At 38.7% G+C, this 16,516-nt stretch overlaps 1 protein-coding gene across 1 annotated transcript in view; it reads right to left on the reverse strand.

Moving 5' to 3' along the window:
• The window catches only part of CDK18 (cyclin dependent kinase 18), a 46,057-nt gene that overhangs the window by 11,989 nt on the left and 17,552 nt on the right, over window positions 1-16,516 (reverse strand). The window contains exons 2-4 of the mRNA XM_063297505.1: window positions 8,438-8,592; window positions 1,732-1,871; window positions 1,279-1,404 (exon numbers count right to left, since the gene is read on the reverse strand). Coding sequence (XP_063153575.1) covers window positions 1,279-1,404; window positions 1,732-1,871; window positions 8,438-8,561 — 390 coding nt within the window. The 5' untranslated portion in view covers window positions 8,562-8,592. The remainder of the gene's footprint in view (window positions 1-1,278; window positions 1,405-1,731; window positions 1,872-8,437; window positions 8,593-16,516) is intronic.

The raw sequence follows: 16,516 nt of genomic DNA on the forward strand, positions 1-16,516 counted from the left end.
TTAAGAAATATTTCATTCTCATTTCAATTAAGAAGTGTTATTAGCTGGATTAAAGGTGGAACAATAACAGGACATGATTTTTCATCTCTTGGTGAAACTGATACTCTAGTACAGGCAGTCCTCGTTTAACGACCACAATGGGGACAGGCAACTTGGTCGTTAAACAAAGCAGTCACGAAGTAAAACTATGACTGTGCTTACAGTCTTCCTTCAGCTTTCTTTTGCTTTACAGACCTGCAAAGGTCATAAATGCAAGGACTGGTCACAAAATTACTTTTTCACCCCCACTGTACTTGTAAACAGTTGCTAAATGAGGACTACCTATATCAGCAAGGAAAAATATTAAAATCATTATGCTACTTTACTGTGAAAACATTTAAATGTTTTCTTTAAGCTGAATTTGTAAGAATTGAGAGAAACTCTAAGCAAGCTTCTAGTCAGTGTTTGCAAATGTACCATCTGATCATGTTACAACCTAAACACCAAAACTGTGGGCAGAAGAAACAATAACTTCAGTTCTCCCATAGCTCCATTGCAGGTTTTGCTAAAGAAACAGAATGGTCAGCGTCCACATCAAGGATTTCATATCTGGCTACAAAAGTCCAGATATTCACTGGATGGCAGCAAAGTTTTAGAATTTCATAAATATATTTCCTGCCACCTAGTGGTCATTTGGATGATTGCAGTTCACATATAGTATGCCTAAATTTACCTGAAATATATCATAATAATGTGCTTATCCCACAGCTTATTCCACTGGAAATTCAGGCTTAATTGTATACAAGCTCCAAAAATGTCATCACAAGTTAGCACTGTATAAAACACAATTTCCTTATTTGAAATTATTATTTTTTCCAATTTAATAAAATTTCTAAATAAAGGAAGTTTGATGTGAACAATGTCCAACAAATGCAGAAGTACTGCATTTATCAATTTACAAAAAACACGCATTGCTAATTTAATCACTTACTAATATTTATCAGACAGTTACTTTACAGAAGAAATTGCACAGATAAACAGGAACTCCTTGGATATGTTTCATTTTTTTCCATTTTAGAATACCAATTTCTAATCCCTGCTCTTATAGAAAAAACAGAGTTACTTCCTGAGCTTGGCTGTAACACAGATACATGGAATGCTTGCCCCACAAACACTTCCAGTGTTGTTTCAATACTAATGTTTAGGCCATTCATCTGGGAGACAATCAGACACATATATGAGAACAAGCCCATGCCAGACTCCATGGAACTCTATTTTTCCATGAGTCTTGGGACTCACCAGAGATGCCCGTCGTGACATCCTGCTCAGAGGTTTATTAATCTCTGGATTTTCCATTTCTAGTTTCTGGAGGAATTCTGGGGGCAGGTGAATGTCCATGGGCAGAGAGAGACGCTTGCTGACGTCCTGAGAAGTAAAATAACACAGCACAGATGACAAGATCTTCCAAATTGGATAGCCAGATCCAACGGCGAAACAATACAGTACAGCTTTAACAATTACCAGGTTAAATCTACCATTAGCTATTGTGGGAGCTCTTCTAGACATAAAAATATATAAGCCTGTTATATAACAAAATACACTGCATTTTAAAAGAAAACTAGGTAGGCCACTGATATTTGAAGTTAGCTCCCCTCTGTGTCAGACTTTCAGATGGATGGGGCCCATCTCCCAGACCTCCATCAGCCTAATTTCTGTCATTGGGCAAAACATGTCTATCAGCTTGCAGGTTACCTCCATAGAAAAGCGGCGCTGGTTGCCATTTCGGTAATGCACGGGAGTCGGGGACCGGCCTTCCAAAGGTGAGGCAGAACTGGGCTGCATCTGGATGTCCCTATTCAGGCTACCCAGATGCAAATGTCCTTGTGCCATATCTGATCAGAAAGGAAGAATAAATAGCAAATTACCAGGTGTTCGTAGAGACTGGCAACGCCTGGGACAATTTGGGGCGGAGATAAACACAGAGCAACTTTAAAAATTTAAATCAGCAGGTAGAGTATATGTCATAAAGAAGGTTGGCACACTGACATCAGTGAAGTCTATTTCTGATTCAACATGGACAGAAAAAGCTGAAAATTATTTTAACTTTTAGAACACATTTTTCCCTATACAGTAAGTCAACTCAAAATTTGAATGTTACTTGTTAAATTCTAGCTTGCATCCTGATACTCCAGTTCATAGTTACTTAAGATTTTTTTTAATTTCCAAGTGCTATTCATAACGGAAAATGACTCTGCATTTGCAGACAATCCTACTAGTTACCCAAATGTTTCCACGGCAAATATTTATTGATGCTACTTTCATGACAAAAAAACTATTAAAACCACTAATTGATCCATTCTTTTGGGCATGAACCTGACTGAAAACTACAGGTAACTGTCATTTCTTATTCTGTACAGCTTGTAGCAATAGATTTTTTAAATTATTATTCAGAGCAGGTGACTGTATACATGTGGCTTTTGTACAAAAACAAGCAAACAAACAAACAAACACTCCCCCCCAGCTTTGTGTAGAAGCTCTTAAAGGCCAACTAGCATTAAACGTTCTCCAAAAATGTTCCATATTTGCAGACTTCTAACTTATCTCAATCTGATACTAGCATATGTGCATCTGTGTGCATCTGTGTGTGCTCACACACACACACGATTAGCATATTAAACTGTCATTTTGGAAGCACAGATCCCTTTTCCTGACTGTGATACTGAAGTGCTTTTTCACCACAGCCAATGGAATTCCACAGATTAACACCATGTTCCACAGATGCAGCTTAGTCTGCTCTGGGCTATGCTGTAATGTGGGTATCCATCATGAGCTAAATTTATTTCCTCAGATATTTTTCAGATTCTTTTAGTAATGTAGGTACCATATGCTATTCAGTTTTCCAGGTAGTTTGGAAATGTTTTAACTGTTGGGGTTATGCTCAAGGAAAAAGTACATTAATATCCCCTATCCTGAGATTTTCCTGGGATACAGGTTTGTGCTGAAATATTCTGAAGATATGTCATCAATGACACATATGTCAAAAATATGTACTACTTGTACTAATTTTCCAAACTGCAGTATTTCCATGTCTTCCTTGGGACCCTGGGTCTTAAATTCTAGGCCATTTCTATCCCAGAAATATCAAAGCATTGGTCCATTATTGTTAAAACATACTGGCAGATGCTTTCTAGAATTCTGCAACAAAAATATTTTCCAGTCCTATCTGGAGATGCTGAGGACTGAACTTTGTTTTTTATCTGCCTCTTTATGCATGCTTTGAAGGGGGTGTTTATTATGCAATTATATGACTCATTCGAGGAATTGGGGGATAAGGTCCAGAAACTGTCATCCTTGTTCTCCCTTCACTTCTTCTATTGAGAGTCATGAAGGAGGAAAATATGAAATAGCTGCACATAATGTGGATTATGGCACTAGAAGCCATTCTGAGTATTCACTGTAGGTTGGCCTATCAAGTTCTCTTAACTACAAATGACCACAGTGTGATTTTAACCCTAACATTAGAGTTGGCTTCCAAGTTCTCCTTGGAATGTTCTTGTTTAGCTATCGTTTTTGATGTGATGAATACAGCCAACTGTACTTTTACATTTTCTCTCTACCTAATGGTTCTGTTTGATTTTCCATTGCCACATTGATTTAGTAAGGCAAAGTGCTGTCACATCCACCTGCCTCTGAAAATGTTATGAAAAGAGTAGACATAATGAAGACTCCAGTTACATTGATTTCTGTGAAGGATGTCAACTTATAAAACTTACCTAGGGTGGGCAGCAGAGCAATGCTGTTTATGTACTGACAATATAATATTAGTTCAATAGGTGCATCATAACAACCAACACATTAAATGAGTCCAAGGGGGAGAACTGCTGGATCAGAAAAACACATCTGATCACAGCCCCAAACAAAGTTTCTTCCACCCACCCCCAACTCTTACAGCTGCATTTGCTCTGCCTGCTTTATTTATCACAGGAAGTGTAATGCCTAGCATGAAAAGGCCAAATATCAGCAGGTGGACTTCTGAGCAAACTAAAATGCAATCTTCAATTTGCCTAAAGCATGCCCCCCTCCTATGGCTTGGCTTGCTGCTTACAATTCCACCAGCTGAGAATTACCTCCCATGGCAAGCATGACTTTCAATCGACTTGGACAGTTGTCCAATTTCTGATGAATCTGCATGTACTGCACAGCTTAAAACAATAGTCTGCCTTGGTTAACTCATCTCTCAGGACTAAAAAATGCAAGCCAACTTAAAAGTACCCATAGTTCCCAAATACTGGCTTTCCCCCAATCCATCTGAAGAATCAAAACACTCTCAAAATGTTCAATGTAAGGACCTTCCAATGTATAATCTACACTTAGAATGGCAAATTTGGGAGGCCTCTTCAGCCACAGTCTAACCTGGTAAGTTTCAAGATTGCATGTATGTATGGGGGCGTGGGCAGGCAGGACAGTGAACAGATTCAATACCAGCACTGGATGCGTGGCACCGAGTTGCACATTTTTTCTACTAATCTGCAAGGACAAAAGGAAAAGCCCTGTTGATCTAGGTTCCCTGAATACAGGAGATTTCTCAGGAACGTATTGTAGCAGATACAGAATAGAATCTGAGTTCACATATATGCTAAAAGCCTATAAGGCAACTGATCTGGAAGATTCCACATAAAACATCAGAATGCAGAATCAAAACTTTAAAAAAATCAAAATAAGAGATTATTCAGTGAGAGAAAGCAATATGAAAATAAAACAGTAACTAGTATGTTCACTTGTATACTCTAGATTTCTGATGAAGGTAGTACAGGTAATCTCACTTAATGACCACAATTGGGACTGGCAACTCCGTTGCTAAGCAATGCAGTTAAGCGTAACGTCACATGACCGTGCCAGACTTATGACATCAATTCTGCTGTAGTCATTAAGTGAATAATTACAGGTCATTAAGTGAGACATCACATGATTGTGACTTACAATTTCACTGCCGATTTCCTCACTGACTCTACTTGACAGAAGCTGGCAGTGAAGCTCAAAAATGGTGATCATGACCATGGGATGCTGTGACCATTGTAAATGCACGCCGGTTGCAAAGTGCTCAAATGGCAATCATGTGACTGCAGAGATGCTGCAATGGCTGCAAGTTCAAGGACTGGTCATAAACCTATTTTTTCAGCGCGGTTATAATTTTGAAAGGTTGCTGAATGAGGCAATTGGCAGGCAAGGACAACTTGTACAGACAAGAAAGGAGGGAGGAAAGAATAAGAGAAACAACATTATCCTGTGATGACAGCAGGTTCTGTTAAAAGGCCTAGATGAAGTAGGAAGCCTAGAAGATGTCTACATCCTAAGTGCTTTGGCCAAAGGATTAACTGCAGTTGAAGGCAGCCTCTGGGAGAACACTGTAGACAGCTCTGCCATTCAGCATATAATGAGGGTGCATAAGGTATCAAAGTAAATTAAAAGGGAAATCACAGTTGTTCCTCTGGCTTTGATGAGCTTCCCTCTTTTATCAATATATTTAAACACTGCCTCTGCCAAAACAGGCTTTGATCTCCTGGGGAACTAGGCCAGAATCTCCTTGCTTTGCTTGAATCACAAGTTTTAATTACTTGGTTAAGTATTAACATTTCTGCTCAGTTCTAATGACCATGCGCCACAAACATCTTAAATATGGCCTATTTAATTTTCTACCCTTTATTGCTTATACTCCAATAACAATGAAAAAAACTTAAACTCACAAAAATATTTTCCTTTGTGGCTATTCTATAGAGAAGAGAGAAGGGGGACTATCCCCACTGTCAGAAAGGATCTTCACAACTTGTTCAAGTTCATTCTGAGATTTTATAGAGAAGAAGAGAATGATATCTACATATCTGCTGCTGTTACAACTCTGAAGCTGCGTTTTATGGATCTCAGAGTTCTCTAGCTGAATGTGAATCACAGGGGGCCAGATGACACATGTCGCTTTTCCATATGGGACTAAGACAGCAGAAGGTCCATTCAAAGGACGAATTGAAGGCGTCTCTTTCATAACTGTTGGTGATTCTGAGAAACACATCTCCAGCTTTACAACACCAGGCTGTGCCAAATCCAAGGTGACACTGCCTGGAACTCCGTGTGCCCAGTCAGGAAATTATTTGATTTTCTTTTTGTATGTTCTAGGCCTTCCCTGGGCATGTTACTTTACTCAATGAGATTATCTGAAAAAGCAGAACAAAGCAAAGCAGACCAAGGTTTAGTTTTGATATGATTTTCTGGACTGATAACATTGGCTGAAGTCTAGTTTTGAGTAAGAGTGGTTAATTGAAGAAAGGGATCGGATCCTTACTTTGTGGCAGCAATCAATTCATATACAGGGGGGGAAAATGGTATCTGTAACTGTTTAACTGTTTTAAAGATGTATATCCTGTTCTTCAATACAATCCAAGGGAATCTTACAAGGAATCAAAATTAGAATAAAAGCAATATAAAATTAAAAGCAACATATCATGCGATTACTGGCTGTCAGAGAAACAAATTTGTATTGCATTTCTTCCAGAGTCCAAAACAATTCCACTGCAAATTGCACTATTATAGTAGCTTAGTAATAATTATTTCTCCAAAATTCCTTTAAAAAAAAAAAATTAATACGTACAGCTGGTACTAGGGTGAATAATGGAGGAGTAACATTTAATGCAATTTTCTTGGTTTTCTTGGCTGGAGATGACCCCTGAGGATACCAGAAGAATACAGCCATGAAAACAAATGGATCACTGAACAAGATATCCAGAATTCTCACTTAAGACACAAATGGCCAGACTAAAATTATCATACTTTGGACACATTATGCAAAGACCTAGTTCTCTGGAAAAGTCTATAATACTGGGAAAGGTGGAAGGAAAGAAAAGAAGAGAACCATGAGCAGCAAGGTGGATTGACTCAATTATAGTGGCAATGGGTACAGCATTGGAAGACCTGAAGGACCATGTTGGGGACAGATCCTCCTGGAGAAAATCTATCTATGTGGACATTAAGAGATGACACCAAGTTGATGGCAAATAATCAATCAATCAATGTTTAATGGGAAGATTAGGTTTCACTGGAAGAATGTATTTAAAGATTTACAAAACTGAAATGTCTAAATATAACCATGTATATTCAGTTAATAAATATTTAACATGAACTTGAAAAAGGTACAAGATTGTCCTCTCAACAATCAGATGTATTATGAATAAATCACAAAACAGATCATATTGGATCCTGACTGTGGTTTGCCTTTTCCAGTATTCATTAGACACTGAATAGCTTTGAACGTGTTTCTTCTAGTCTCACATTCAAAGGTAACTCATAAATTTATACAAATAAATTTATATAAACAATGTGGAAGGAAACTAGTGTAGAATCTGAGCTATACCTTGAACTTTTTCTTACGTTTCAGGTATTCCCAAGCACATACTATACTGGAGGCTCAATGTTTTTTCTGATATGATAGGTAACTACTTGAAGTGGAGAGATTATTCCATAATCTACATCTGAGTAATATTTTTATTATTAACAAGCAAAATATCACAAAATAGCAAGGAAAGTTCTTCAGGCTGAATGTTAAGAAGCATCACTAATACTTATTACTCATATAGTCTGGATTACTGTGGCGACTGAACCAGACCAGTATGAATGGTTTCAATTTGGATCTGAGGAGCCATAAAAGGCAGGTTTCTTAACTATGCACATCTTGTGTGTGCTATTCTACATGTGGAAATGCTCTACATCTGTTTTAATGAACACATGTAGGTCAGAATGAAACATGTAATGGTAGTTAGAATGAAACCCCCCCCCTTTTAAAATGATCTTTAACTTTCTGTTTTAATTTTGTTACTTTTTAAATTCCAGTAGTTACATGGTATTTCGTTTTGTAAACTGCCTCGTTGGGCCACAAGGTGGCACAGAGATGTGTTCTCAAGCAAGCAAGCCATAGTGTCCTGGCTTGGTACCACAGAAGTGGAGGTGTGCACAAAACAGGAAATGTGCTATGTTTCCAAGCTGGAACAAACCAGTCCTACTTGAAACAATCAGTTAGTTCTCTTAGCACAATACAGCCTAAATGTTTGGTTCTAACTCAAAACAAAACTCTCAGAACACAGATGTTTTGTTGTTGAGCTGAGACCATTTCAAGATAGTTTTTTATGGTTAGAACATTCAACTTGAAATTACCAGAGAACAGCATGCTTTCTTTCCAACACTGAAACCAAACTTTCTGAACAGTCAAAACGGCTATTTCAAGCCCAAGATGTTTTAAATTTGAAACATCTTGCACTTCATAACTGTGATGGCTTGCTCCCCACTAGATGAATACCTGTAATCTGAGGACTTCAGCTGCCTTGTTTTTGGAAAGGTCTTGGGCACCCTAGTTCACCACTACCACACCCCACCTTCCCATTTCAATGCCACAATTTTCCCCTCCTCAGCTTTTTACCTTCATTCTTCCTGTTGTTGAGTTGGTTGAACTGCTCTGTAAACTCTGCCAGGGATTCCTCAATAGTCTCTGTCCGGGGAACTGAAAGGGAAAAGCGGCGCTTGAACGTTTTCATCTTGTTCATTGTATTCTGTAGAGCAAGACAACAGCAGGATCTGATAGGGAAGGAAAGCAAAATGATGGCACTCAGTTTCATCACAGAACTGCAACCAAAGACATAGAAAAGGAAATCCTGATTTATAATCATTATTTTCCCTTAAATATAAATACATTGATTATAAATCCTAATGGGATCCAATGGCATATTTCATCAATGTCTGGAGAAAAATATCAGCCATTTTTGATATTTGATATAGGCTACAGTGAATGTTAAAAGCCACTTTCAGAAAGATCCATCAAAGTGAAAGGTAGTAGGACTTTCAATGCATTTTTACTTAAAAACTTGTACTCTTCATGACCTTTCATTTACTTATTTATTTAGAAGATGGATATAGCTGCCCAACTCACATAATCATGACTCCGGACAGCATATATGAAATAAAAAAACCCCAAACGATATTGCAGATAAAAACCATACAATGTTAACAAAACATAAAACCCATAAGCCAACGTATCAACCACACAGAGCTGGGCTCACCTATTATCCTGGCCCAACAAAGTCAATTTTCTAAAGCTTTCCTGAAAGCTAACAGGGTCAGGGCCATCCAAATCTCAGGAGGGAAATTGTCTGAAAAGGCAGTCATGGCATCAGAAAGGCAGGCCTCCCAGGTTCCATCAGATAACATTGCCTCAACAAGGGGACCTGGAACATGCCCAACCCAGTGCTGTGTCAGGCTCGCTTTGCACGCCTGCCATGAACTTCCTGCTACACGCATCAACTACCAGCCAGGACAAGAGCAAACCTGTGTCAGCTTTCGTAGCTTTGCAGACAGAGAGACCGTTAATTGCATTCCTTCACAAGCCACTGGAGCAAGGACGGGCTGATACAACACCTGGACTCTAATTAAGTCTAACGAGCTAGGAGGGGGAAGATCAGGAGTGAGAATGGGCTTGTTTGTGACAGGGAGGAGGAACTATATCAGAGGGAATGATTTCATATGAATGCTTTGGCGCCAAAATGTTATTCAGAGCTTTGCAACTGTCCTATGTAATTGGATTCTAATAAATGAATTCTTTAAGCTTCCTAATGTACTGTCTGGAGAATTTCTAAGGTTAAGGTCCTGGAACCGTCACATGCTGTGCCATGTTGGGCTTTGTAAGTGATAACCAGCATCTTGAATTGTACCTCGAAGCATACTGGGAGCCAGTGTATCCTAAGCCTTCTAGTGATTCCTCTCCACTCCCCCACCCCAATTCTTTCAATGTAATGTCCCCTCTTCATTCAGGAATAAGTACTTAAAAGTACTGAATGGATCCAAACTCATAAATGACCTTTTCTTAAATCTTGGTCTAAAGGAAACTACCTTGCAAATTGGATTGGCAACATTTTCAAACATGAATGATAATCAGCATAAATAGAAAAATACTTTATTATTCTATTATGCTTTGTATGTAAGTTCCATGAAGGCAGTGACAAAATTGAAACAGTTGTTTTCAATTATTTTCAGTAGCTTAAAGGTAAAGGGGGAGCAGCTTGCAGAGTACCTGCAAGTTTTTCTGGAAAGAGAGGTGCGCCACATGCTTTAAACCGTGAAAAATAAATGCTAGGGATGAGTGGGGTATCCTTCCTCTGCCTGGTTTTCCTAAATCCATCTTAGCCAATTTTTCATTTAACTCAAAGTTACTAAGGCTATTAGTAAATCCACAGGGAAAAAACATCATTCCTACATAGTAGAATAAAAGCACTGCATTCAGTATTTGGAATTTATTCTGCTTTATTCTGATTCATCTAACCCAGTATTGTCAGTATTGACTCAGGGTTTTCATCACTATCCAGAGATGCAAGAAAAAGAAACTAGGGATTTTCTGCATGCAAAGCAAATATACTACTATTAATAGAAAGACTGCATTCTCAACAGACTCAAAGACCAGATTCCTGAATTCTACCCATAATATATAAGTAAAAGAAATTCTGTAAGAAAGGACACTGTTAAAACTTAATACAACTGCTAGTTCTAGTTTTAGGGTACCTATAAGAGATACCTTTAGCTGACTCCCTTCTCCAAGTAAATCATCATCTTCAACAGTCTGTTTACTTGCCCATTTCCTCTAGTCCTAATTTGCACAGGGAACATTTTCTGAATATAGGTAGTTACAACATCAGATTAGCTGTCTTCTAAACTTCTTTGGGTCTGTAATCCAGCTATCAGGTAAATAAATCATAGAACAAACTAATTTGGCTGTCAATAAATGATAAGCAATTCATCATTTTTATAGTGCCCATAAACCTAAAGATTGTTTTGGACTAATTTTGTAGCATATCAAAGATTCCTTATGAAATCTTGAGAGGCATCATTTTCTGTTGTAACTATGAAAAGCCAAATGAATACCCCCCACCCTTTGAGTTAGAGCAGGGTTTCTCAACCAGGATTCCATGGAAATCTAGGGTTTTGCGAGAGGTCACTAGGGGTTCCCTGGGAGATCACAATTCATTTAAAAAAATATTTCACATTTGTGCAACTTCACATTAAAGAGGTAAGTTTCATTATTTATTTTTAGTTTAAGAACACTGTTAATGCATATATACAGGCCTACATATGACATGAATAATTTTGTAACTTCTGGCCTATATTTGAGCCTGAATGTGCAGGGGTTCCCCGAGGCCAGAAAAATATTTCAAGGGTTCCTCCAGGGTCAAAGGGTTGAGAAAGGCTGGGTTAGAGCAATAACAGTGCATTACCTGGGCAGGTTTGGTTCTGTTTTATTTCAGCTCAGAAATAATAGTGAGCAGCCATTGGCTAACCCACCCCCCAATCTTTCAGTGGAGAAATATTAACAGAACAGCAACCAAACTGTGTATCTTGTGCTTCTGTTAATTAACTTTGGTTTCACAAAGGAATGTTTCAGGTGTTAATTAGGGCAAGTGCATTTAAGTAAGGCTTTCTGCAATCTTTAGCAGCCTCAGCTCTATTGCTCAAACCACTTTCTCTCCATCCTTACATTATATTAGGCAGGAATTATATTCTTCTTCAGTGAAAACAAAAGGCTAGTTATTCAAGGAAAATCAGAAGGTAAAATCAAAGCTTACCACACACACACTGTCATAAAGAAAAAAAGATACCTCCCCCCCCCATATACCTAGGTGAAAAATATCCTGTGGGATATTTTCATATGGTGGCTTAGATGCACATTTAGAAATTAGTTGTGCATTATTTGCTAAAATATAAATAAAAATATCAGAAGCATGGGGTGGCTGAAGGGGGGCTGACAAGTTCTACCCATTTTATATATAAGTCAGGACCAAAGGAGGTGGTGCTTGTGTCATAGTGGCACAGCACTACTTTAGTCTTTTTGATGAAAGCCACTGATCTTGCAGATGCCTCTGAAAAATCCAGTACATCTTCTCATCATCAGAAGGAAAATGACTTGGAGTCTTGCTAAAGCTTATGCATCCCTACTGCCCCTTCTTGAAACTGGGCTTGGAGAGGATATTGTTAAATAGAGAGCTGTCCTCCACAAATTATCTACATGGTCATCCTAACTACAAATGCTGATCTACTGAAATAATGAACTGAAGTGCTAAAGTAATTGAATAACAATATACTGATGTTTTCTTGTGGTTTCTTTTGCAAGCTGAACTATATCAGAAAAATATATACATATAGATGAATAGAACATCAGTTAACCTTATAATGGCTGGGTAAGTGCATGTTTGGGTTGTGTTGCAGACATATAATAAAAGGTTGTACAACAGACGAGGTAGTCATGGGAACTAAATAGGGGAGGGTGACAGCTGACAATTGAGGTGGTTCCTTGCACTTGACTTGGGATGCAAGTGATATTAGACTGTGGGAGAACATGCATATTAAGAGGAAAAATTCCTAGCTGCAGACACATTTAGTTTCAAATTAAATGTCCAAGGAATGAGGGGGCTAGTTAAAGGGGAGAGTCAAAAGGGCCCATATCTTCAAGGCATATGAAGGAGAATCAAAACCATACTAATAAGCACTCAGAAAATAAATTCTGAGTTAGAAAATATATGACTAAATCCAACAGATGCCAGCATGGTTAATTAGCAGAGTCAGGAAAGCTATAAAAAGCAAAGGTTTCTTCAAATATGGAGCTCTTAGTCTCAAGAGAACAAATTCTGGCAATACTAAGGTAAAGTGATAATATAACAAACAACAAAAACTAATAAAATTGAGGGACATACTGCTAAAAATATAAAGACAAAACAGCAAGATATCTATAAATACATTAAACTAGGAAGCCAGCCAGTGATTTAACCAATGAAACTGGCAGAATTTTCAAGACACAGAAAATAAAGGTTTTTTTTTTTTGAACGTTTAATTCACTTATGGAATTTGCTGCCAAGTAGTTTAGATGGCTTTAAAAGGGAGTTAAACACTTCAATGAAGTAAAACCCTGTTAACTTAAGGATTTTGGAATGTTAAAAGTTTATAGGACCTATGCTGCTAAATACCTTGTACAGCAGGGCAGTGGTAGAAAAGATCATTTATCTTCAAATGCTCCTTGCAGGCTTTCCAACTACTTCGGAAAACAGGATGCTGGACCTTTGATCAGATTCTTATTATATTCTTACTATTTATGTAACCTGCATCTAAGTTTATTCTGACAGACTTTAAAATGGCAAACACATTAAAAATGCTTAGAGTGCTTGATGGAAGTGGCAGATAGGTTAATAGAAAAGCAGCACAACCAAGAAGAGAAAAAGATCAAAGGGTCTGTTGGGAGAATGTGTTATGGAACTAAGAGCTCTTAGCTCTTAGCACCCAGACCAGGGTATCTAATATTTTTGGACCATGGACACAGTTGCAGTTGTGAGAACTTGTGAGCAGTGCATTCACAAAAGGGTTCCTACGGGAGATCTGCCTTCACATAACATCTGCCATGTGGGCTTGGCCAGCCACATAACACCCCTTATCTCTTCACACTCCCAGGTACTCTCAACCCTCCCAATGTAGGGCAGAAAAGGCAATGCTGGGAGCTACTATTTTGCTTCACAGAAGCCTGTGTTCCATTTAATTATTTTTTCAAGAAGTGAGACACTTCGCTTTTAAATAAGTTATTTATTTAAATTTTATTTTATTATTTATTTTAAAAAATTATATGGCCGCCAAACTCACTCACAGTGACTCTGGGCGGCTTACGGAAATAAAACCCCAAATACAAAACCCACTATACCCCCACCACCCTGTCCACAACAATCATTCGAACAAACCACTTGATGGGCTCCGTGTCAATCTGGGATCCCCAATGAATAAAGCCTGATGGCCCCCAAAGGAGGTATGGGGGTGGGGTGGGGCCTGTTGCCTATCCTGACCCGTACACAGATTAACTCCACAAGATCTAATTGTTTTATAACATCCATTAAAAGCTGACAACATGCATTCTCCACACTGACGCCCTATAGCACGAAAGCTACCGAGTCATGTAGCATGATACTATATTGTTAGAGTACACATATACTTAACCCAAACACACAGACATCCAGTCCAATGCATGTCTGGTACCAGGGCTGAGGTTATAAGGGCGAAGGTGGGAGGTCTCAACTCACCTTGGCCCCACCTTCCTATCTTGACGCAGCTGCTTGGTAGTTACTGCTGCATCTCCTCTTTTTCCATTACCTGGGAAGGACAGCATTACCTGGAACCTTCCCCTTAACCCTAGCATGTGAGAGAGGTAGGACTCCCAGAGCCTTGCTGGTAAGTAAAGAAATACAATACTGAAAACGAATAACAAATAATGCCCTAAAGGAAACTCCCATAAATAGCTGTCAAGGAGAAATAAACAGATCTTAGGTGGATGAGATCTGCTGCTCAAAGGTGTAACAACATGGCGAAGTTGAGCTTGTGTAAGTACAAAACACTTCAGACAAAATAGTGATTAGAGACGAGTAAGGATTATAATCCACACATACATCTAAGTAAATCAAACATTACCTATACCTTAGAGATGAGGGATCTCTTCAACTTTTCAGTGTGCCTTTTCTGCCATAGCTCCCGCCCTCTGGAATATCATTCCCCCTGAGGTGAGATTAGCCCCATCCCTGCTGTCCTTCCGGAAAGCCCTTAAAACATGGATCTTCCATCAACCTTGGCGATCCCATGGCGAGCCTGCAGTGTGGCTGTATGTGTTTAAATGACTGTTGTTCTCCCACTAGCTTGGGTTTTTTTCATGTTATTTTTATTTTTGTTTGAAGTTTTTTGAATTGCCATATGATTTTTAACTGTTACTATGTTTGTAAGCTGCCCAAGTCATGTTTTGTGAGATGGCCAGCTATATAAATTTGCTAAACAAACAAATTTCTCCAGCATATAGTTTTCTGTTTGTTTTTCCTGGATATTTCCCAACTCTTGTAAATTGCAACCTTAAATCAGAAGTTTAGGAGAGAAATGCTCCTTTCTCTCTATTTTCTTGAGGTAATTGTTGCCTGAAAGACATTTCCCTGTTTTAATTATTCTTGGATTGCTTCCTCAGATTATCTCTGAGGATTCCACCATTCTCCCTTCCATTTCCCCGAGAACTCACTCCTGAGCCCTGGATTTAAAATGACCCCAAACTGCTCTCTTATCAGAAAAGGAATAGGTTTGGTGGATCTTCTGCATACACATGGCAAAGCATGCAATGTATCTGCTAAGCACAGAAGAGTGAATGTCGATTCCCTGACTGGGCTGCAACTGTCCATCTGAGTGCCATCAAAACTTTCCTCTCTCCTCCCCTCTTTAACAGACTAGGAGCCATATCTATTTTAGTAGTACCTGTGGGATAGGCAGTCAGGCAAAGACTAGATACTTAACACATTATACACCAAACATGCTTACAACATGAGAGGCAGACCTATTACGCTTGCTTCCCACAGACTCTCATGAGCACAGGGAACTGGTCCAAATCCAGTATCTTAATATGGTCTCTACTGACTGTGCAAAATCTCATTTCCCCCAAGCTTCGGGACCAGGATGACTGGAGAGGAACCCATATGCCCTTAGAGGATTGGAACACTCCCATTTGCCTGCAAGTCCTCAATTTCTTAATTGGATATACTGAACCAGCTTCCAATATCAGGAATTAGTTTTTTTACTCCAACTCTCATCATCCCCAGCCAGTGTTGTGTTAAATGTGACATCATATAACAAGCAATCCAAGTTACCATATTTTGCTGCAGTAGTGTTTTGTTTTCTTTTAATTCTATGATTGTAGCACATGCAGCCAGAGTAAAATATATCCACCGTTATTCTGCAAATTTTTACCAAGCATGAGCTTTTGAAGTCTTCACAGCATAAGAAATGTCATCTTGCCCTTGATGAAAAAAAATGATAAGCAGCACTGGTTGTGTTCAATAATAAAGCCATTTTTCCAGAATGGATTTGTTGAATGTATATCCTATGGAGTCATTCCAATTCTGCCCTGAGCTAACACTCCTCAGGTAACCAAAGGGTGATCCTTTTTACCTTTTGGGGGTTTATGAGATGTTTTCTCAGTTTTTGCTTTATGTATGTGTGTCTGTATATGTGCACATGTGCTTTATTTGTTAGATATGCATCCTACCTTTCTTTTAAGAGCTTACAAGTCAGCTTACAAAAGAATTTCCTTTCAATTTAACATCAGTACAACCACCCTGTGAGCTAAATTGGGCAAAAGAGAGTGACTACCCAGTGAGTTTCCATGGCTGAAGGTAGACTTATCTGACATCCACTTCTTTAGTCTAATACCTAATATTCCCCTGGCATATATCACAGAATAGGAAGGTATCTTAGAGATCATCTAGGGCAACCCCCTGCTCATTGCAAGATCCACTACAGCATTTCTGACTGAGGACCATCCAGACTCTCTTTGAAACTTGCAGTACACAAACACACCATTCAACAGCCCACACACTGTTTCCAGGACATAACAATGCTAAAAACTCCTTAGCTTCAAAGGGTAGCTCTATTTGGCCAACTGCTAAAATGAGCACAA

The sequence above is a fragment of the Candoia aspera genome, chromosome 3 (assembly GCF_035149785.1).
Source record: "Candoia aspera isolate rCanAsp1 chromosome 3, rCanAsp1.hap2, whole genome shotgun sequence".
Lineage (NCBI taxonomy): Eukaryota > Metazoa > Chordata > Lepidosauria > Squamata > Boidae > Candoia > Candoia aspera.